Here is a 21,873-nt window from a genome sequence, read left to right as displayed (position 1 = left end):
CATCCATATATTTATATGTAAATATTCTTATTCCATTCCTTTACTTAGATTTGTGTGCATTGGGTAGTTGTGGAATTGTTTGATTCACATGTTAGTTATTGCTGCACTTTCGGACCTAGAAGCACAAGCATTTCGGGAACCCTCGCAATAACATCTGCTAACCATGTGTATGTGACCAATACAATTTGATTTGATTCGATTTGATTTGATTACATCTAAGAGGATATGCTGTGGCGAAATCGTGCACGAAGCCTTCACCGTGCGCTGTCACTTTAAGAACGCAGCAGCAGTCAGGAAGGGGGAAATAAAAATGGCTCTTCCGGATGTGTGTAGAATCTCTCGGTTGGCGCTGCAGTTTTGACAGCGTATGCAACTCTGCATAAATCTTGTGTCGTTTCAGCGTGCTTAAAAGTTCTGAGATTGATCGCCTTTGTTACCGCGCTACTCCTGACGAGTTGGAACCCTGCTGTCCTCCGATCTCATGGATTACTAGCAACATTGTTGCAAGCTTTTGTCAAACAAACAACAACTAAGTCCATTTCTCTATCTCCGTCAGTGCTTTACACTGAAATAATTGCTCGCTTTGTGCTGCGCTCCCTTTTATGTTCAGTGCCTTTGGTGAACTAATAACGCAAGGTATGACAGACATTTTAGTTAACCCTCCAGTTGTGTTCGTTTCATGTTAATTATGTGTTCCCGGTCCAAAATGACCGCCCCGTTATAGCTGATTATAAATCCACAATAATACATATCACCTAATGTTGTGTTCACCTTTTTATCAACTTAAGTTCTTGTGAACAGTACACGTTTTGAACTTCTATTTGCTATTTATGTCCTGTAGGCCTCATTGACCTGAGCTCATAAAACTCGTTTTTGAGTAAAAAAAAAGCATAATGTATGGATTATTTTGACTATAACATATACTCAGGTGAAACATATTGTGTTATTTATCACAGGCTACTTTGTCAACGTTTTACAAGGACTCTCTCCTCACCAGTGTCATGATCAAATGTATGATCAAGAGCCTCACTTACAGTAGATCGTTTGGTCATTATGCTGCCACAGAATGAATTGTGAGCATGACCTCAAAGCTTTAAATACCAGAGCTGCGAGAAAAGTTCCATATATTATTGAAACAATGTCGCGAGTGAGTGCCAACAGGTGTGGTTCCAGTGGGGGAAAGATATTGGGGAAAGGTTCCTGTGGGGGTTGCCATGGAAGCCAAGAATGGGAGTGAGGTGTGTGTCTGCTGAAACACACATGCATGTGGGGGTCTGGGAGAAGTGTGTCAATTTTATGAATGGGCATGTGCCTGAACTCAATTTTATAAACTAATTGTAGTCTCACCCATTCATTTCTAATGACCGGGAATACCACAGGTGTACACAGTTAAATACCCAACATGTAATGAAAATCATAAATGTATTTTGTGTGGACAAAATCATGGAACCTTATGACATTAAATTAACTACATTTTTCAGAGAGAACTTGTAAATCAATCCAATTCAACCAGAAACACAGCAGGTGGGTTAAAGGGAGGTGAGGTTGTTTATTTGTTTGAACAGTATTGATTTGACATTTGGCCAAGAAGATTTTTGGACATTTTAAGGCTTTATTTGTTTTGTCTTTGAACACACTCATTACTCCCAGGTAATACCAAATATTGCAAATTCTCTAAGGGTCATGACTGGGTTCTTTCTTGCCAATTATTTATATGACGTTGCCTTTTAAATTGCTCTGCCATTATTATTGTATGAGGTATTATTGGTTGGGTTACCCCTGTGCTTTTCCTTTCGGCTAGGGTTAATACCTGGCTGGCGCCAAACAAATATCTTTACCTCTCTAACCAACACAACATTTATTGACGAACAACAATGAAAGGAAAGGTAAAAAGTCATTTAAAAAGAGCTTCCTGGTGCAAAATTATACAGAAAAATATTTGTTAAAGTGCAAGGAAGGGCATGCGTCTATAAAATGAGAGGAAGTCAATGAGCTAATGGTCTTCCAATCTTGCCAACCACTAATCACATTTAATGACTGTACAATAATCCAAATGACAATCATTGCACCCCCCCCCACAAACAAAAAAATGACACATACATTTTATTTATGGGGTAGAAAAATAGTCATCTACTGCAGTGCATTTATCATGACATTGGTCACCATTTAAACCAATGCAAATAGTCCCAACATATAGTCCCAGAAATGTTGATTTTATACAAATACTTCTTTACCAATTACATGTCTACAAAAGGAAAGCATTGGGGTCAACATCAACTGTCCATGTTAGGGTTGCGTTGGGGTCAACATCAACTGTCCATGTTAGGGTTGCGTTGGGGTCAACATCAACTGTCCATGTTAGGGTTGCGTTGGGGTCAGCAGTGACTGTCCACTGGGTCCAGAGAGAAGATGGTGCCCTCCAAGGTTAGTCCCATATTGAACCCCTCCTTCAGAGAGAGACACACACACACACACACACACACACAGGTCAGTGATCCAACCAGAGACTACAGAAGTCTAGAGCAGTGTGTCCTATATAACAATGAGTAATGCTGTAATTACGGGGCAGTATCCTAGACACATGATGGCTAATTGATAGGAAATTAGCAGGACTAGGACCAGCAGGCTGGGAGCAAACATGGTATGCTACAATCATAATGTACTTTATGACAGTTGGCCTCTATGTACATAATTGATTTATGAGTGATGCAAACATTCAAATAGAGGCAGACCTCAGTGAAAATGTGAATGCATGTTTCATGGGAAAAAAAGATGTGATGGGCATTGTGAAGCATACACATAGGTGAGAGTAAACTAACCGTCGCTGACGCTGCACAGTGAAGAGAGAGAATAAGATTATATACTGTAGGTTACAATCTACAGTTAGATTATATATATAGTTAGATGAACTGTAGGTCATAATCTTGTTAGATTATGAACTCAGCAAAAAAATAAACGTCCTCACTGTCAACAACAGACAAACTGAACAAGTGTGACTAACAAATGGAATAATGTGTCCCTGGGGGGGTCAAAATCGAAAGTCACTATCTGGTGTGGCCACCAGCTGCATTAAGTACTGCAGTACATCTCATGGACTGCACCAGATTTGCCCGTTCTTGCTGTGTGATGTTACCTGACTCTTCCACCAAGGCACCTGCAAGTTACCGGACATTTCTGGGAGGGAGGGGAGGGGAGGGGGGGGGGGGATCCCAGACGTGCTCAATAGGATTGAGATCCGGGCTCTTGCTGGAGGGTCATGTCAGGATGAGCCTGCAGGAAGGGTACCACATGAGGGAGGAGGATGTCTTCCCTGTAACGCACAGCGTTGAGATTGCAATGACAACAAGCTCACTCCGATGATGCTGTGACACACTGCCCCCAGACCACGACGGACCCTCCACCTCCAAATCGATCCCGCTCCAGAGTACAGGCCTCGGAGTAATGTTAATTCCTTCGACGATAACGCAAATCCGACCATCACCCCTGGTGAGACAAAACCGCGACTCATCAATGAGGAGCACTTTTTGCCTGTCCTGTCTGGTCCAGTGACGGTGGGTTTGTGCCCATAGGCGATGATGTTGCCGGCGATGTCTGGTGAGGACCTGCCTTACAACAGGCCTACAAGCCCTCAGTCCAGCCTCTCTCAGCCTATTGCAGACAGTCTGGTCACTGATGAAGGGATTGTGCGTTCCTGGTGTAACTCAGGCAGTTGTTGTTGCCATCCTGTACCTGTCCCGCAGGTGTGATGTTCAGATGTACCGATCCTGTGCAGGTGTTGTTACACGTGGTCTGCCAATGCGAGGACGATCAGCTGTCCGTCTTGTCTCCCTGTAGCTCTCTCTTATGCGTCTCATAGTAATGACATAGCAATTTATTGCCCTGGCCACATCTACAGTCCTCATGCCTCCTTGCAAGCATGCCTAAGGCACGTTCACGCAGATGAACAGGGACCCTGGGCATCTTTATTTTGGTGTTTTTAGAGTCAGTAGAAAGGCCTCTTTAGTGTCCTAAGTTTTCATAACTGACCTTAATTGCCTACCGCCTGTAAGCAGTTAGTGTCTTAACGACCGTCCCACAGGTGCATGTTCATTAATTGTTTATGGTTCATTGAACAAGCATGGGAAACAATGAAGATCTGTGAAGTTATTTGGATTTTTACGAATTATCTTTGAAAGACAAGGTCTTGAAAAAGGGACGTTTCTTTTTTTGCTGAGTTTATACTTACTATATGTAAAATATTTACTCAGACCATGTAAACAATATGCGGCATTACAATAATGACAAGATGAACATTCAACTCTTATAAGACGGGTCCAGTATAAACTGTAGAAAGGCTGTGTCCCATTCTAAAGGCAGAATCCATGTCGATTGGAACGCAGCCAAAGCATACAGTATTTTACCTTTGATAAACATCTAATCAGCATAATGGTAGAGCGTTGCTATATTTGTTTAGAGGCAATGCTATTACTTACACCAATGACTGAGCACATAAAGCCTGTGTACTTTGGCATTATGGGTAATATGCCCCTTATTAAGGTAAATATGAGCATTACAAAGACTCGCTCTAGAAACACTGCTGTTCCTACAGTTGAATGTACACACCTGCATTTCATCCAGTTTAGATTGGACGTCAGGAGGAAAGGAAGTGTTGCAGAGGAACGGGTCAAAAGGCTCCGCCCCCAAGATATCTGTTCCTGTTGGAGGGGAGAGATGGAAGGATGAGGGAGCGAGGGAAAATACACAGCAGAGAGGGGGAAGACAGGAGTTGAATCAGCATACTGTATGTGTGCAATTGTTAATTGAACAACTTGTATGCAATTGCATAAATACCAATACAACAGGTTATCAATCAATTTCATTACGACATAATGTAAAAAGGAGCATAGTGCGGCAGAGTAGTCACCTCTCTCTTTCAGGAAAACATGTGGAGGAGGTGGAGGAGGGGAAAAGGAGGGAGGAGGAGGAGAGGACCCATTGATGGCAGGTTTCCTTGCCATAGGAGACCCTGAGGAGAATGGAACCATGTCGAAAACGTCCGTCGGGGGACGCCTGGATATGTTGCTCCATGCCTGAGAGGGGGGAAACAAGCAAATACAAAGCTGTTGAATGGGAGCTGGATGTCGTACTAAGGCTACAGTCATAAAACCACACACACACCCCCCAAACATAATACACTGTCTAAAATAAGGGCTCTTCTGGGATTCTATATAACCTTTGTATATGAAGTGAACCATAGAACCCTTTTTCTTCTCTATAGCACAATTTCTCCTAGCAGTGTAGTAAGGAAAAGCGAGAGAGAGAGGTAGCTATTTACTCGCGGTCGAGGTAAGCAACATCCATAATGCTGCGGTAGCCTGGGCTGGGTAGGTTTACTGGGTGGAGGGGTTAGTAGACCAGCGGAGATACTGGAGTCTGGAGAGCTGGCTGGGGTTAGAGCCACAGAGGACATCTCTAGAAAGGAAAGAGCGTTCAGGCTGACACTGTCACCCCAGAACATAGACGAGGGACTCGGCAGCATGTGGGCCTCGTTAGAAGAGTTGAAGTGTAGAAGCTGAGGAGAAATCAGCCAGAGAAAGAAGAAACGGGTAGTGATTTGTTATCACCGATGTCAGGAAGTAAGATAAGGTATTGTTACGGCAGACATTTCTAGGGATTAGTGCGAGACAGAAACTGTTAGATTAGTAGCTAATTTACCGGTAGGCCTTGACAATCTGCCATGTGATCCTCTAGATCTTGCAGTTGTTCTTTCAACTTGGAATTTTCAGTTTCCAGTTCCAGAACCTAAAGTCAACAAACACAAGATCATAATCTAAGAGGTCCCATTTTGTTAGGCCTTTTTCATGCTCTAGTTATGTCAGGATGTGGCACTACATTCCCCATGATTAATTAGTGCACCAGAGAGTTCTGATCAACATTAGTCCACTGTAGAACGAACGCAGACTTACTCTTTTCTGCAGACTGCCGATCTGTTTCCTCATCTCCACGTCTTTCCCGCCAGACTCCAGAAACTTCCTGTACGCCAGGTCAAATGCTCGACCAATGCTGACGGTGATCTCCTCTGCCTGCAATCCAGTGCATCATGGGTATCCTCAAACATCTAGTGGAAGTACCCTTTGACGTGTTGCACATATGACGTAGTATGCGATTTTCGGGGACCTTTTCTGCTCTTGACCGCTATTTTCAGAACTACTAGCTTAAAAATAAAACCTCTAACACGTCTTTAAACCTGAAACAACTAGTTAGGATGAATTCAGTAATGCTACCAAAACACCGTGACCTCATACTATGGACTAACGTTTGATAAATTGACATCTAAGATTCATAGAAGGTTATTATAACCTCTAAAGAATCCATATAAAACACCCATGAAATACACAAACACTAAATTATACTTTTTTTCTTACACATTTTTCACTGTCGAACACATAACAGATGTGTTTTTTGGTCTCTGGCTCTGTGCAGATGAAGGTGAATATCCTCTTGTCCGTTTTGTCGTCCGCGCAGAAGGATATCCTATGAAGCTGACAGTTGTGCTGTACATCCTATAATGAATGAAGATAAATGAGCTGTATCTAATTCTACTCATAAGACAGAGACCACTTTATTAAGGGCTGACTGCTTGGTGAGTTTATTCTTCACAAAAGACCCAATGATGCTGGCCTATTATGAGGACCTCACAGTGGACTTACTCTGGTCTTGGGGTCTAATAATCTGGCCTATTATGAGGACCTCACAGTGGACTTACTCTGGTCTTGGGGTCTAATAATCTGGCCTATTATGAGGACCTCACAGTGGACTTACTCTGGTCTTGGGGTCTAATAATTTCACTCCGTAGATGGATACCTGCAGCTCCACCTTCGGTGTTTTGTGTCCCTCTGATTTCTTGATATGCCTTTGGAACTGCAGGATTGAAACGTCAAATCAAAATCTAATCTTATTGGTCACATACACGTGTTTAGAAGATGTTATTACAGTTGTAGCGAAACGCTTGTGCTTCTAGTTCCGACAGTGCAGTAATATCTAACAGTTTCACAACATATACCCAATACACACAAATCTAAGTAAAGGAATGGAATCAAGAATATGTAAATATATGGATGAGCAATGTCAGAGCAGCATCGGCTAAGATACAGTAGAATAGTATAGAATGCAGTACATACATATAGGCTGAGTAATGCAAGATAAGTAAACATTATTAAATTAAAGTGACATTAAAGTGACTAGTGTCCATTTACTAAAGTGGCCAATGATTTCAAGTCTGTATTTAGGCAGCAGCCTCTGTGCTATTTAACGGTCTGATGGCCTTGAGATACAGTAGAAGCTGTTTTTTTAAATCTCTCGGTGCCCGCTTTGATGCACCTGTACTGACCTCGCCTTCTGGATGATAGCGGGGTGAACAGGCAGTGGCTCGGATGGTACTTTATGACATCGACAAATCTAAGGTCCTATAAAATCAGAATTGTTTGAGTACTGGGGGAAATTCTTAAGAGCATACCTTCAGCTTTCTCACTGCTACCCTTATGACATCTGTGCCTTTTGGTTGATCAACCTCTGTTACGCCAAGGAACTGCAACAGGATAAAACGGCACATCATGTTCTGTCCAGTAGATAGTGCTATTCACCTCTCTGTGAGCTCAACGCAGGCGGAAGTGTAGTTAGAAGATCCTACCTTGACATTGTACGCCATGTGATTCTTGGCCAAAGCCTCAGGGGGTGTCATCCCTCCAGATTTATCTGAAACAAACAAATTCATGTTAAAACTGTACATATGCATTTAAATTTGATACAGAAAAAAAGTTACATATTTAAGTTTTAAAAAGTATACAATTCTTTGCCATCCAAGCCTTAAACAGATACAGGATTAGAACTGGGCTGAACCGGGTTCTTCTTCCCCAGAAAGTGTCTGCAGCATCTATAAGCTACATGATTAGATAAACAAAGTGATGGTACAACAAACAAATTATATAAAAAAGGGAACATTGACAATTAAACCAATGATGCATTTGCTGTGATTCTGTTCATCTTCATTAATGCAACAAGAGGAACTAGAGAGTCTTGTATCAGGAATTATCTACATGCCATCAACGATTAGGCCTGTGTCTGTTAACCTTCACATAACAGGTGAGCATAACCACAGCAATTTTTAGCATTGGCATTAGACCAGTGGCCCCACTGAGTTGAGTTCCAACATCAAAGGCTACTGCTCCCCATGTGCTCAAGCCTTCCTTCCACATTCCATACAGAACCATGGGGATTACCGAAAGGTCACAAAGAGAGAGAAAACACATTTTACCTCCATGTAGAGGGATACATCAGGTAGTGTTGGTGTAACCTCCATATAGGAGGTCAGGTAGTATTGGTGTAACCTCCATATAGGAGGTCAGGTAGTATTGGTGTAACCTCCATATAGGAGGTCAGGTAGTATTGGTGTAACCTCCATATAGGAGGTCAGGTAGTATTGGTGTAACCTCCATATAGGAGGTCAGGTAGTATTGGTGTAACCTCCATATAGGAGGTCAGGTAGTATTGGTGTAACCTCCATATAGGAGGTCAGGTAGTATTGGTGTAACCTCCATATAGGAGGTCAGGTAGTATTGGTGTAACCTCCATATAGAGGTCAGGTAGTATTGGTGTAACCTCCATATAGAGGTCAGGTAGTATTGGTGTAACCTCCATATAGAGGTCAGGTAGTATTGGTGTAACCTCCATATAGAGGTCAGGTAGTATTGGTGTAACCTCCATATAGAGGTCAGGTAGTATTGGTGTAACCTCCATATAGAGCTCAGGTAGTATTGGTGTAACCTCCATATAGAGCTCAGGTAGTATTGGTGTAACCTCCATATAGAGGTCAGGTAGTATTGGTGTAACCTCCATATAGAGGTCAGGTAGTATTGGTGTACCTCCATATAGAGGTCAGGTAGTATTGGTGTAACCTCCATATAGAGGTCAGGTAGTATTGGTGTAACCTCCATATAGCGATCAGGTAGTATTGGTGTAACCTCCATATAGGAGGTCAGGTAGTATTGGTGTAACCTCCATATAGGAGGTCAGGTAGTATTGGTGTAACCTCCATATAGGAGGTCAGGTAGTATTGGTGTAACCTCCATATAGAGGTCAGGTAGTATTGGTGTAACCTCCATATAGAAGTCAGGTAGTATTGGTGTAACCTCCATATAGTGACAACTCAATATTAGGAAGGTGTTCTTAATATTTTGTACTCAATGTAAATGAACACATCAGGTAGTATTAGTGTAAGAGAAACACATTCAGTCAGGTGGAAATGTGCTCGTTTTTCCTACTGTAGACACATTGGCACGGAACGTGATTGTACTGCACTGACTGTACTGTAAGTTGATCTGGAATAGTAATGTAAATGAATATAACAGGGATGCAAGAGTGGTGTTTGTGGTTCAGATATAAAAAAAATGCATTGTTTTTTTCTGGTAGGAAAGCACACAGCCTCATTTTATTCCAACTCTTTCTCACTTTGACGGTGATAATATACACTAACTGCAAGGTATGGATTTTTTTATTTATTTTATTTCACCTTTATTTAACCAGGTAGGCAAGTTGAGAACAAGTTCTCATTTACAATTGCGACCTGGCCAAGATAAAGCAAAGCAGTTCGACAACATACAAAAACACAGAGTTACACATGGAGTAAAACAACATACAATCAATGATACAGTAGACAAAAATAAGACTATATACAATGTGAGCAAATGATGTGAGATAAGGGAGGTAAAGGCAAAAAAAAAAAAAAAAAAAAAGGCCATGGTGGCAAAGTAAATAAAGTATAGCAAGTAAAACACTGCAATGGTAGATTTATAATTTGAAGAAAGTTCAAAGTTAAAATATAAATAATATGGTGCAAAGGAGCAAAAAAATAAATAAAATAAATAAATACAGTAGGGGAAGAGGTAGTAGTTTGGGCTAAATTATAGATGGGCTATGTACAGGTGCAGTGATCTGGGAGCTGCTCTGATAGCTGGTGCTTAAAGCTAGTGAGGGAGATAAGTGTTTCCAGTTTCAGAGATTTTTGTAGTTCGTTCCAGTCATTGGCAGCAGAGAACTGGAAGGAGAGACGACCAAAGGAGGAGTTGGCTTTAGGGGTGACCAGAGAGATATACCTGCTGGAGCGCGTGCTACAGGTGGGTGCTGCTATGGTGACCAGTGAGCTGAGATAAGGGGGGACTTTACCTAGCAGGGTCTTGTAGATGACCTGGAGCCAATGTGTTTGGCGACGATTATGAAGCGAAGGCCAGCCAACGAGAGCGTACAGGTCGCAGTGGTGGGTAGTATATGGGGCTTTGGTGACAAAACGGATGGCACTGTGATAGACTGCATCCAGCTTGTTGAGTAGGGTATTGGAGGCTATTTTGTAAATGACATCGCCGAAGTCGAGGATTGGTAGGATGGTCAGTTTTACGAGGGTATGTTTGGCAGCATGAGTGAAGGATGCTTTGTTGCGAAATAGGAAGCCAATTCTAGATTTAACTTTGGATTGGAGATGATTGATATGAGTCTGGAAGGAGAGTTTACAGTCTAACCAGACACCTAGGTATTTGTAGTTGTCCACAAATTCTAAGACAGAACCGTCCAAAGAAGTGATGCTGGACAGGCGGGCAGGTGCAGGCAGCGATCGGTTGAAGAGCATGCATTTAGTTTTACTTGTATTTAGGAGCAGTTGGAGACCACGGAAGGAGAGTTGTATGGCATTGAAGCTCGTCTGGAGGGTTGTTAACACAGTGTCCAAAGAAGGGCCAGAAGTATACAGAATGGTGTCGTCTGCGTAGAGGTGGATCAGAGATTCACCAGCAGCAAGAGCGACATCATTGATGTATACAGAGAAAAGAGTTGGCCCAAGAATTGAACCCTGTGGTACCCCCATAGAGACTGCCAGAGGTCCGGACAGCAGGCCCTCCGATTTGACACACTGAACTCTATCAGAGAAGTAGTTGGTGAACCAGGCGACGCAATCGTTTGAGAAACCAAGGCTACTGAGTCTGCCGATGAGGATGTGGTGATTAACAGAGTCAAAAGCTTTGGCCAGGCCAATGAATACGGCAGCACAGTATTGTTTCTTATCGATGGCGGTTACGATGTCGTTTAGGACCTTGAGCGTGGCTGAGGTGCACCCATGACCAGCTCTGAAACCAGATTGCATAGCGGAGATTAAACAGCCACTCCTAATGAATAGTTCTCAGAAAATACTATACATTTTTCATTCACCTTGATTAATCACATTCAGTGCCCATGTGTCTCTACAGTTTACGACCAACAGGAAAGGCTGTAAAGACAGTGTCTCAAATGTGACCGTATGCCCTATACAGTACACTATCAATGTGACCGTATGCCCTATACAGTACACTATCATTGTGACCGTATGCCCTATACAGTACACTATCATTGCCCTATACAGTACACTATCAATGTGACCGTATGCCCTATACAGTACACTATCAATGTGACCGTATGCCCTATACAGTACACTATCATTGCCCTATACAGTACACTATCATTGACCAGGGCCCATTTGGAGACCCTCTCTGCATCAGATGGTCTCCATGTAAATCTCTCTGAGATAGGAGACATCACAAATGACAAAATGAACAATAAAATAAAAGTGTGTACATGAAATGGGCCTGTGGAAGAGTAACAATGTGTCTGCTAACTTATCCTGGAAATACTGTCAACACAACAGGGGTGAGTACTAGGTGGATGGACAGGTAGAGGCTGCTTTAAGATCCAACACACACACACACACACACACACACACACACACACACGGGTGTTTAAAAGTAGTAGCAGGAAAGTGAGTGGACATTTGTAGAGTGGGGTTGACGCAACAGAATAGAATGTGCCTCACAGCATCCTAATGAAATATTCAGACCACCAAACCCAGCTACTGCTGCGACTACTAAGTGAGAAACTCTGGGCAGACGTTGGTGGTGAGGTAAAGATTGTGGAGCATCGGAGGCCAGAGGCAGCGTATATGCATGCATATTAGGAAAGGAGCAAAGTCACTAGTCTAGTAAAACATCAGATCAGAGACACCTGTATCAGCCCACTGACAGATGTAACCAGCCATGTTTAGAGTTTTTGCAGCTTAGAGAGCGCAGAGCTCAAGCGAGAGAGATTGTGTCTAGACTTGACAGTTCATTCAGATTTTGTATTCTGAAAATGGAGTTCTGATTATGGAATTCCAAACACGTCATGCGTCTGTCTACATTTAAAATGTGTCCACATTGTGTCCGTTCCCGCACTATATTCAATATCAAGTATGCATCCTACAAACGGTGGAATAGGCAAAATATGATAACGCCACAACAGCTGACGGCAGTAGCTAACTACTGTAGCTAGCCAGCAAGCTAACAAGAAACGCTAAAGGGACTACAAACGAGTTAGCATAACTCTAGCCAAATATTTTTCTAAATATTAGCTAGATGGATACCATTTGAGGCCAGCAAACAGGTTCCCTACATGCTAGGAACATATTTCCTCCAACGTTATAATGAAACGGTGCCTCTCAGTCCCAAAACACACGTTTTCTGGGAGGAGTGCTGATGACGTCGCCCACGCTATGCGTTTCGGTAGCCTGATTGCGTCCAGACTAAGGAGAAATCTGCACACAATGCAGCCCTGACCACCTCCTGAAGTGGTCAGACAGATCTGAACACAATCTGACGACAAAGCCACTTTTGTGCGTCTAGATAGAAGTCGCACGTAAGTGTAAAGCGTAGACACGACTAGAGAGACAGAAAGAGACACTAATGAAGATGAGAGAATTGAGACATTTGTTCATCAGGAATTAAATTGACCTGAGTAGGTACAAATTGCCTTTACATTATGTTCTGTAAGTAACACATACATTCCATAAAGAACTACAACATGAAATGTCTCTACCCACTGGACACAGACCTCATTTCAATGTCAAAGTTTGATTTACATTTGGTTCAGTTGTCAACTAACGTGAAATCAAATCAAAAACATGTGAGTGGATTTAAGGTAAAAAAAAAAAAAATGATCCCTTACATTGATTTATTTTTATCAATCTAGTTTTCCACTTTGATTCAAAGTCATTACATTAAATGTGATTAAAAATGACGTGGAAACAATGTTGATTCAACCAGGTCTTGCCCAGTGGGTAAGTACTTGAGGTCAACATGCTTTCAAAAGACTGTGCTGTTTGTGTATAAGAAACATGGTGTAATTTAAAATGTACAATGAATACAGCGAGCTGTTACCTTTTCTCCTGTTGAAAGCTCGGTTCATACTGCGATAGCTTCTCTGGTGGTACTGAGACCAGGGCTCTGCAGTGGATCAGGAGCCTGGAGGGACAAAACACCACAAAGGCAAGGTCAAGGACATTGAACGACTGACTGAGGGGCTGTGGATTAGGGGGATGGCTGGGAAAAGAGATCAGCACCCCAAATGGCATTCTATTCAGTGCACTACTGTTGACCAGAGCCTTATGGCACGTGGTCAAAAGCAGTACACCACATCGGGAATAGGGAGCTATTTGAGACACACTCAGAGAGAGAGATCCATCTGTATTGGCTTGTCTTGGCTAACTGGTGCAGTGAGAGATCAATGTGAAGCTAAATGACTGGAGACCGGAGCTAGATTGAGGTGTGGTTTGGTGTTGGGAAAAGGAGACAGGAGTTAGATTGAGGTTTGGTATTGGGATGTAAAGGAAACAGGAGCTAGATTGAGGTTTGGTCTGGTGTTGGGAGGTAAAGGAAATATGGGTTGGAGACAGAGGACAGGACTATTGTGAACGTCATTCACATGGATGCACCTAGTGGCAAACCACACACACACAGAGAATAATACATGCAATACATTTTTCAATACATTTCTGCTTCTACCAAAAACAAATGTTCAGCCTTTAGAATGCATTCCTCTATACGATTATCCCTGATCCAAACATTCAAACCATGCTAAGCTTTAGCCAGCGCTCGACTTAAACAGTCATGCCTTAAACGGTCATCCCACAGATAAACAACAATATCCCTTTGTTAACACAATTGCAAAAATAAACATGTTGCCTTGAGTAACAATAGTGAACAGTCTGCTTGTGAATGTAGCATATTCCATATCGCCAGACCAGTTCATTTCAGTTCAAACGATTAGGTCAGAGGTTTCTATCATTTTTCATGATTTCACTTCCCTATATGACAAGTGCATGAGATGTAAAGTAGTGAGGCTTGGTGGTGACTCAGCTGAACAGTCTCTCACACCATGGACGTTACCATCAAAGTTACCAACGGTATAACCAAGGCCACTATCATGTTCAGTATAACTTGTAAGTGGAAAATCCCTATATCAGCCATAAACTCTTGTGTAACTGGAATGTCTTCCTATATTCCTCACCAACTACAGCTTCTTAGCCTGATGGAGCTAAAAGGCTAGAAGGCTGACATGCTGCAAGAAGCTCCAGTTCTCAACGTACTGCCACGTTCCTCACCTTTTTACTAAGATCTTAGGACGGAGACTGAGAGCTGTGGATGCAGGTACAAATGTAGGATTTTTATTTGAGCCAATTTGCTACAGCTGGAAAATAATGCCGCAGCAACATGAAATGTGAATTATAATTAATGCACAATTTTCTAGGGGTTGATACATTTTGTGTAAGGGAAAAATCATGTCTGAAATGTCCAAGTGGAAATGACAAACTCCAGAAGACTTTTTTTTTACCTCAAATACACTACAAGTTGAAAATATCCTACAACGCAGGAAAGTTGTCCTGCAACAGGGTGATCAAATGAACATTCTACATCTGTATGCAGTGGAGACTTTAGTTCACATGGTTTCTCCTCCATCTTCTTAGACAGAGAAATGTCTTTCCTCCCTGAAACTAAAACTGTCGCCAACCTCTGTGAAATGACCTCATGCTTTTATTTAAATTACATTTAAAAAAATGTCATGGCACAGATAGACAGGTTTAACTACGTCTAATGTATGTGTTATATTAGCTTTGTATAAGCAGCTTTGTTTTGGTCTTGTTGGGACATAATCTAACAGGGTCTGAGATGAAGAATTAAGGGCAACACAGTCGGACTCAAAATCACAACATGGACTTAAGCTCCACAGGCTAGAATCAATGCATGGTCTAACAACGGACACAAAGGAGACAAAATATTGATTTTGAAAAATAATAGTGATGGCTAAAGAACATACCTTGTCATAGGGTCAAGGGTCAGTTATTGTAATTTCATTCAATGGGTGACATCGTCACAGTTCATTGTTCTTGGTGAGTGTCGTGGACGAATCAGAATTAGTTGGGTAACATAGATAATTAAGATGTTTTATTAGTATAATATGCTTATTTGAGGTACTTGTCATTAGAAAGTGTCCATTGGACTCTGGTGTCTTTTCAGTTGCACGTCTCCCTTAGCTGGGGCTCAGACACTTGGAGCCCAGAGAGGGGAGAGGTCAGACTTGTCGTCATGGGAATGTGTCTTTACCTATTTCTTAAACCATGTGAAGGGATGGCGTGATTAATGGGGAACCAATGACTTGTCTGTGAGCAAGTCACTCCCTCCTTTTCTTTATTGTGGGGAGGATTATGGCAGTAATTGGACCCTTGTATGTCCTCTCTTAGATCTCACACTTATCCTGTGATAATATATGGCCTAGAGGCTCACTCCCCCCAGTGAGCCTGTCCAGGAGTGGGGTCAAGAGGGGGTTTGCTTGAGATGGGAGTATCTAGAGTTGACAATTGATATATGCCATTGGATGAAATGGTGTTTTTGTTCAATACCGTACCAGGGAGGGACAGTTCTAAGGAGACCAGATACTGGGCTATATCATTAATCCTGTTGACATAGCAGTTACTGTCTGATGTGTTTTATGGATATCTGTCATACAAAACTTAACCTTTGTGAACTGTTACTAAGTATCTGTGGTTTGTCAATGTACGATGAAGGGGGTGTATCGTTGCTATAAAAGATCCCTGTAGCCATTCTGTAATCACCTTCCTGGTTCATTCGAGAGAATGCATTATTGGGGGTCAAGAACTTTTGCAAAAGTATCTTAAGTATTAAAGATGTAGTTTAACTCGGACTGGTGTGATTGTAACTCCTCATTTGGTAATGCAGAAATTAGCCACCACATGAGACTACACCTCATGTAAAATATGAATACTCTGGCTGTAGCCAAGACATGTCATATTGTCGATATTCTTGTCATGAAAAACATGTACAGAAGTTTCAAAAATACACTTATTGCAGATTGAGTGTATTGTACACTGTAAGCAATTCAGTTAAGGGCCACGGGAAGAAATTAATGAATGAATGATCATCATCATCATCATCATCATCACGCGCATACGAAGAGGCAACCTCAGAAATCATTGTCATCAATTCAATAACATGTCAGTCATACGCTGACAATCCAACACCATATAAACCCATAAAGGATCCATTAAAATGGACTTCTGTCATGCACTTCCATTGATAAGTGTCTCAAAGTAATATTATCCATCCTCTCAAAGCCTTAGAGTGAACGACTTTCAATTTACATGCTGGTTTTATCAATAAATAATACTTTAATGTGGCACATGGACTATAATGGAAGTGTAATTAGATTTCCATGGATGCATGGTAACACCAGATAAAACTAAATTGAAAATACTACAGACAGGAAGCCATTTTAAAGTTACGAGAAAAAAATGACTTCTTCCTTCAGGAACCAATCTTATTAAAAGTGTCTTCCATTATAGGGATCCATGGATCAAATCTCCACGCTGCACAGGGAATTTACATTAGGGGGAACGTGTTTTGGTGGGAGCTGAGTTTAGTCTGTCCTCACTCAGAATAAAACAGGGCCAGGGTGATTGAGGCCATCACTGCTTATGGCTGTCACATAGCAACCATTACAGTTCAAAAGAATTGGCCTTACACGGCACCGATGACTGCAAGAAATGTCAAAAGACAATCCTACAAACCCAGGAAGTGTAAAACGTGCGATGACATGCATAGTTAGAAAACCCATTGACAGAATCAATTGACATAATTGAAGAGAATTCAAAGACATCGGTTGGTTCTCTCAAATACTTTTCACCTATTTGTTAGTCATCAAGAAAATGTTCTCACATAGGCAAGTATCCTAAATTCCACTGGGGTCAAATGTATATTCAGTCTCCCATTGACATCAATGCATGACTAAGTGAAAATTCAGCTTAAGTGCAAGTTAGGATTTAGCCTCTACTGTCTACTCAAATGATGATCCAGACACTTCCTGGAAACTAATGTGTGACCTAGGAAGACAACACTGTGTCCATCAGGGACCCATTCCAACTAATGAAGGCTATTATATTCATAGCTACTCCCAGAGAGGAGGTACTCAGATCCCCTTAAAGGGGCAATCCGCAATTGAAACAATAACAAAGCAGTTACCCCACCACTGTTTCGGTAAAAAGGCTGAGGGATAGGGCTGGAAACTGCAGACTGACCCCTTCTAACTAACCTATTTTACTGTGCTCATTTATTAGCCAGATTAGAATAGCATTCACACTAATTACTTGGTCTGCGTCTCAAACGGCATCCTATTCCTTATATAGTGCACTACTATTGACCAGAGCCCTATGGGACACAACCTTACTTTAGTCATGCGGAAATTCCAAATCCGATTGGCAGTTTCAAGTGCCGGGTGCGAGGCGGCGAGGAGGGTGTTTCAAACACTATGGCCTGTTTTCTTTTCTCTTCTCCTTTCTGATAGGTTATGTGGCAATGGTTGTCATGGGTTGGAGGGGGAAGTGTAGTTCTGTTGTTTTGGGGTGGCCTGTGCCTTTATGCTATGTGAAGTTGAGCAATGTGAAGTTGATTTGAGGCCATGACTGATGTCTGCCGCTCTCAAAGTTGTTGAGCTAGTCGTTTCGTTGCTTTGTAGAGAAGTGTGTGTGTGTGTGTGAGACGACAAGACAAAGCACTCTAGTATAATGAGGCAGGTCTATAAATCTCACTGAGTGATTCCCGGTGAACCGTTAAGGCTTAAACCCTTTTTAATAATTTCACTCTAATCTTCATGGCTGTTTTTGCATGATAAGGACTTTTACCCACGGAATGCCAGACCGAGACATTCATAATGTGACCATATTTTACTGTCAAGCAATGATTTCCTAGGGGAAGTGGTTCTCGCAGAGGCTGAGAAAATACAAGCCCTCGAGGGCAAGGACAGACTAAACTAAGTTTAAAACTGTGGTCCTGCTTTTTACTTCCATTGGATAAGAAAAAGAGAGAAAGAAAGAGAAGGAGAGAAAGAGAGAAAAAAAGAGAACTTTGCAAGTTCAGTACTCTGAGAAACATTTGTCAAAGCCGAAGATGGCAGTGTTAAGAATGAGTACTTATTTTTCTAACCAAGGGAGAACATATCCCAGCTATACCATTACTATAAGACATACTCAGCTCCTTGACCTTGGTATTAATGTAACACATACTGTACCGGATTGCAATTAAATAAAGACCTGTATGTCGGATCTTAAATTTAAGCCTGTTTGCTAAAGCAGGAAAAAAAATCCTGCAGCAAGAAGAAATATGAATTATTATGTGGATTCATGGACATTTTTGTAGGGGTTGATACATTTAAAGTCTTAAATTTAAAAGTGGAAATTACAAACTTCAGAAGCTTTTTTAAACCTCAAATACACTGCTAGTTTAAAATGTCATGCATTGGACCAAAGTTCTCCTTGAAAAGGGTGATCAAATTACGATCCTACATCTGTAGCACATACTGCACTATGTGACCAATCAGGGAACATGACAGGACTAAAGAATGCTCACTAACTGACACACTCAACACTCAAGAGAGCTCCATTTGGAACAACAATATTGTGTTACCTGTCCTTTACACAAGCAATACGTTTTCATTTTCATGTAGAAGAACAGGAGTGGTCCTGTACCTTTATGAAATGTTCAGGGAACATGTGATGAGAGGAAGATAAATGTACCTTCTTGATTTGGATTTGTGTGTCTGGAACTGGAACCCACTAGTAGTGTCTGTCACTCATCTAACCTCCCCTCTGACTCATCAGTTCCCTCTTTCCTGTTGAGAAAAACAGAGGAAGTATTGATTATCATCCCCATCATGATTACAAAGGATCTTCTCATGGTAACCATACATTATAATATGACATATCTTTATAGCATAAAATATTGGAAGATTATGACTACAAATTGGAAGAACACATTTTTATATTGGACAAGCTAGGATCTAATAATTTGCATCTATATTGCTCCACGGAATCAAACATGAAGCATAATAGGTTATACAATATTGGTATATACGGTAGTATATTATAGTATACTATGGAGTAGAGAGTATAAAGCCCCGACAGCCATTGTCACATTGTTTCTATAACGAATACTGATGGAGTAATAGTATTCTCCATTTCTCTCCCAGGGCAAATAACACCCATGAAATCCCAGCTGAGATTTGGCTCCTGGAACATTTTCCTTCCATTAGAATATAATGTGCATCACCACAGCAACCTGACAGCCCACAATAAAACAGTAAATGGCTTAACTCTTCCCCTTATAGATAGATATCAACCAATGAACATACAGAACCAAATAGGACAGAACTTGAAGATGGAGGGAGAAAGAGAAAATGAGGGAAATATGAGAGGGGAGAGCGAGAGAGGGGGGGGGGGGGGAGAGAGAGCAAGAGAGGGAGTGAGCGAGCAAGCGAGGGGGGGAGAGGATCAGGGGGGAGAGGGGAGAGAGAGAGAGGGTCAGGGAAGAGAGAGAGAGGGTCAGGAGAGAGAGGGTCGAGTGAGTGAGAGAGTGAGAGATTGAGGGAAAGCGGCTATAGGGAACATATGCCCCCCCCACAGGATCTATAATATGGCACGTTGCCCATTTGAAAGACAAAACTCTCAGAAACATTTAACTGTGCTTATCCATCCAGTATAAATGATACGCTCACAATGTCCCGTAGGAGACGTCTCAGTAATGTGACAACAGGGCTGGTGTCCATATCAGCTTCTGACAGGAGACGTCTCAGTAATGTGAAAACAGGGCTGGTGTTCATATCAGCTTCTGACAGGAGACGTCTCAGTAATGTGAAAACAGGGCTGGTGTTCATATCAGCTTCTGACAGGAGACGTCTCAGTAATGTGAAAACAGGGCTGGTGTTCATATCAGCTTCTGACAGGAGACGTCTCAGTAATGTGAAAACAGGGCTGGTGTTCATATCAGCTTCTGACAGGAGACGTCTCAGTCATGTGAAAACAGGGCTGGTGTTCATATCAGCTTCTGACAGGAGACGTCTCAGTAATGTGAAAACAGGGCTGGTGTTCATATCAGCTTCTGACAGGAGACGTCTCAGTAATGTGACAACAGGGCTGGTGTTCATATCAGCTTCTGACAGGAGACTTGACAGTTATTTGCATGACAAGCTTAAAAGACGAAAACAGGGAGTAGGCTAAGGTTCTCCTGACATACCCACCATTTAGCTTGTGTGTGATGGAAGATACATTAAGACATTTCTCATAGCTGTATACATTCTAATACTCTTAATGGAGCGTATGGTTTTTAAGGCAGTGAGAAATGATTTGTGTGTTCATTCGATCAATCAGGCAGCAATGCAAGTTAACAGGGTTGCACTGTGGAGAGAGAAATGACTGGCTCCATCTTAATTTCTTCTTTATGTGTATTCTGCAGCACATTCTACATGGGAGGAATCTGATCCAGAAACCTGTTGTCCTGGAGCACATTCTACATGGGAGGAATCTGATCCAGAAACCTGTTGTCCTGGAGCACATTCTACATGGGAGGAATCTGATCCAGAAACCTGTTGTCCTGGTTAAGCAACACGTCTCTGTTGATGTTGTTTAAAAGTATGATTCACTTTTAAGTGTGGGTGTTTGTGTGTTTAAGTGTGTGTTTAAGTGTGTGTATGGGTTGGATGTGTAGTGAGAGTGGAAATAGTCTATAAGGTGCAGGTCTGTGCAGGCAGACAGCTAGGGCTATCTGTTCAGCAGTCTGATGGCCTGGTGGTAGAAGCTGTCTTATTGGAGCCTGTTGGTTCATCCACTCTACCCTCACACTCCAACATGGACCAGAACACTCCAGGCCCCATGAATACCTTTATTGGTTTCCCTGTGCTGCATCTCTGAAAACAACAGCTCAGCACAGAGGACAATTTTTCCAATTGAGACATCCCCTATCGCTGTTAAGACTCTGATCTGCAGTGCTCTGTCTGGGGTAGATAAGTCTGTGCCAAGCACCCAAAGCCCTTCCTGTGGCCAGTACCATGTAACCTACCCAGCCAGGCCCTCTCCTTGTAGACGGTCAACCCCCTCAGGGGACCCCTGGAAACACACCCAGCCAGGCCCTCTCCTTGTAGACGGTCAACCCCCTCAGGGGACCCCTGGAAACACACCCAGCCAGGCCCTCTCCTTGTAGACGGTCAACCCCCTCAGGGGACCCCTGGAAACACACCCAGCCAGGCCCTCTCCTTGTAGACGGTCAACCCCCTCAGGGGACCCCTGGAAACACACCCAGCCAGGCCCTCTCCTTGTAGACGGTCAACCCCCTCAGGGGACCCCTGGAAACACACCCAGCCAGACCCTCTCTTTGCACCTTCTCCTAACACCCAAGTCTCTAATTTAAAATGACAAAACTGTCTACTTCTTAACAGATTAATGGTTCTGGACAGAAAGTTCCCTTTTAATAAATGTAATTGGATGGTGCAAGTCAGAGAAAATCTTTAGGTACACTTCTGTATGAAAAATAGTTTTTTGCCTGAGCCATCCTAGACATAACTGATCGATTACCCATGTCACCTGAAGACAGTCAAGATAAGTTGAAGCAGATACTTTAAGGGAACAAATACCGCTTTAAAATACCTAACATTTGAACCTGCAGG

General features: G+C 42.2%; 1 protein-coding gene across 5 annotated transcripts in view; it reads right to left on the bottom strand.

Annotated features, from left to right (window-relative positions):
* Positions 1-1,525: 1,525 nt before the first annotated feature.
* The window catches only part of LOC115196432 (PTB domain-containing engulfment adapter protein 1), a 36,633-nt gene continuing 16,285 nt past the window's right edge, over positions 1,526-21,873 (bottom strand). Inside the window, exons 2-14 of one of the 5 annotated variants that reach the window (XM_029757264.1) lie at positions 18,953-19,047; positions 13,248-13,331; positions 7,670-7,734; positions 7,496-7,567; positions 6,802-6,900; positions 6,405-6,542; positions 5,946-6,062; positions 5,695-5,781; positions 5,315-5,551; positions 4,904-5,069; positions 4,603-4,694; positions 2,820-2,830; positions 1,526-2,447 (exon numbers count right to left, since the gene is read on the bottom strand). In XM_029757264.1, coding sequence (XP_029613124.1) covers positions 2,426-2,447; positions 2,820-2,830; positions 4,603-4,694; positions 4,904-5,069; positions 5,315-5,551; positions 5,695-5,781; positions 5,946-6,062; positions 6,405-6,542; positions 6,802-6,900; positions 7,496-7,567; positions 7,670-7,734; positions 13,248-13,275 — 1,134 coding nt within the window. In that variant the 5' untranslated portion in view covers positions 13,276-13,331; positions 18,953-19,047 and the 3' untranslated portion in view covers positions 1,526-2,425. The remainder of the gene's footprint in view (positions 2,448-2,819; positions 2,831-4,602; positions 4,695-4,903; positions 5,070-5,314; positions 5,552-5,694; positions 5,782-5,945; positions 6,063-6,404; positions 6,543-6,801; positions 6,901-7,495; positions 7,568-7,669; positions 7,735-13,247; positions 13,332-18,952; positions 19,048-21,873) is intronic. The other 4 variants (XM_029757265.1, XM_029757261.1, XM_029757263.1 and 1 more) reach the window with 4 other exon arrangements.

The sequence above is a fragment of the Salmo trutta genome, chromosome 6 (assembly GCF_901001165.1).
Source record: "Salmo trutta chromosome 6, fSalTru1.1, whole genome shotgun sequence".
Lineage (NCBI taxonomy): Eukaryota > Metazoa > Chordata > Actinopteri > Salmoniformes > Salmonidae > Salmo > Salmo trutta.
This window is presented reverse-complemented; position numbering and strand designations above follow the sequence as displayed.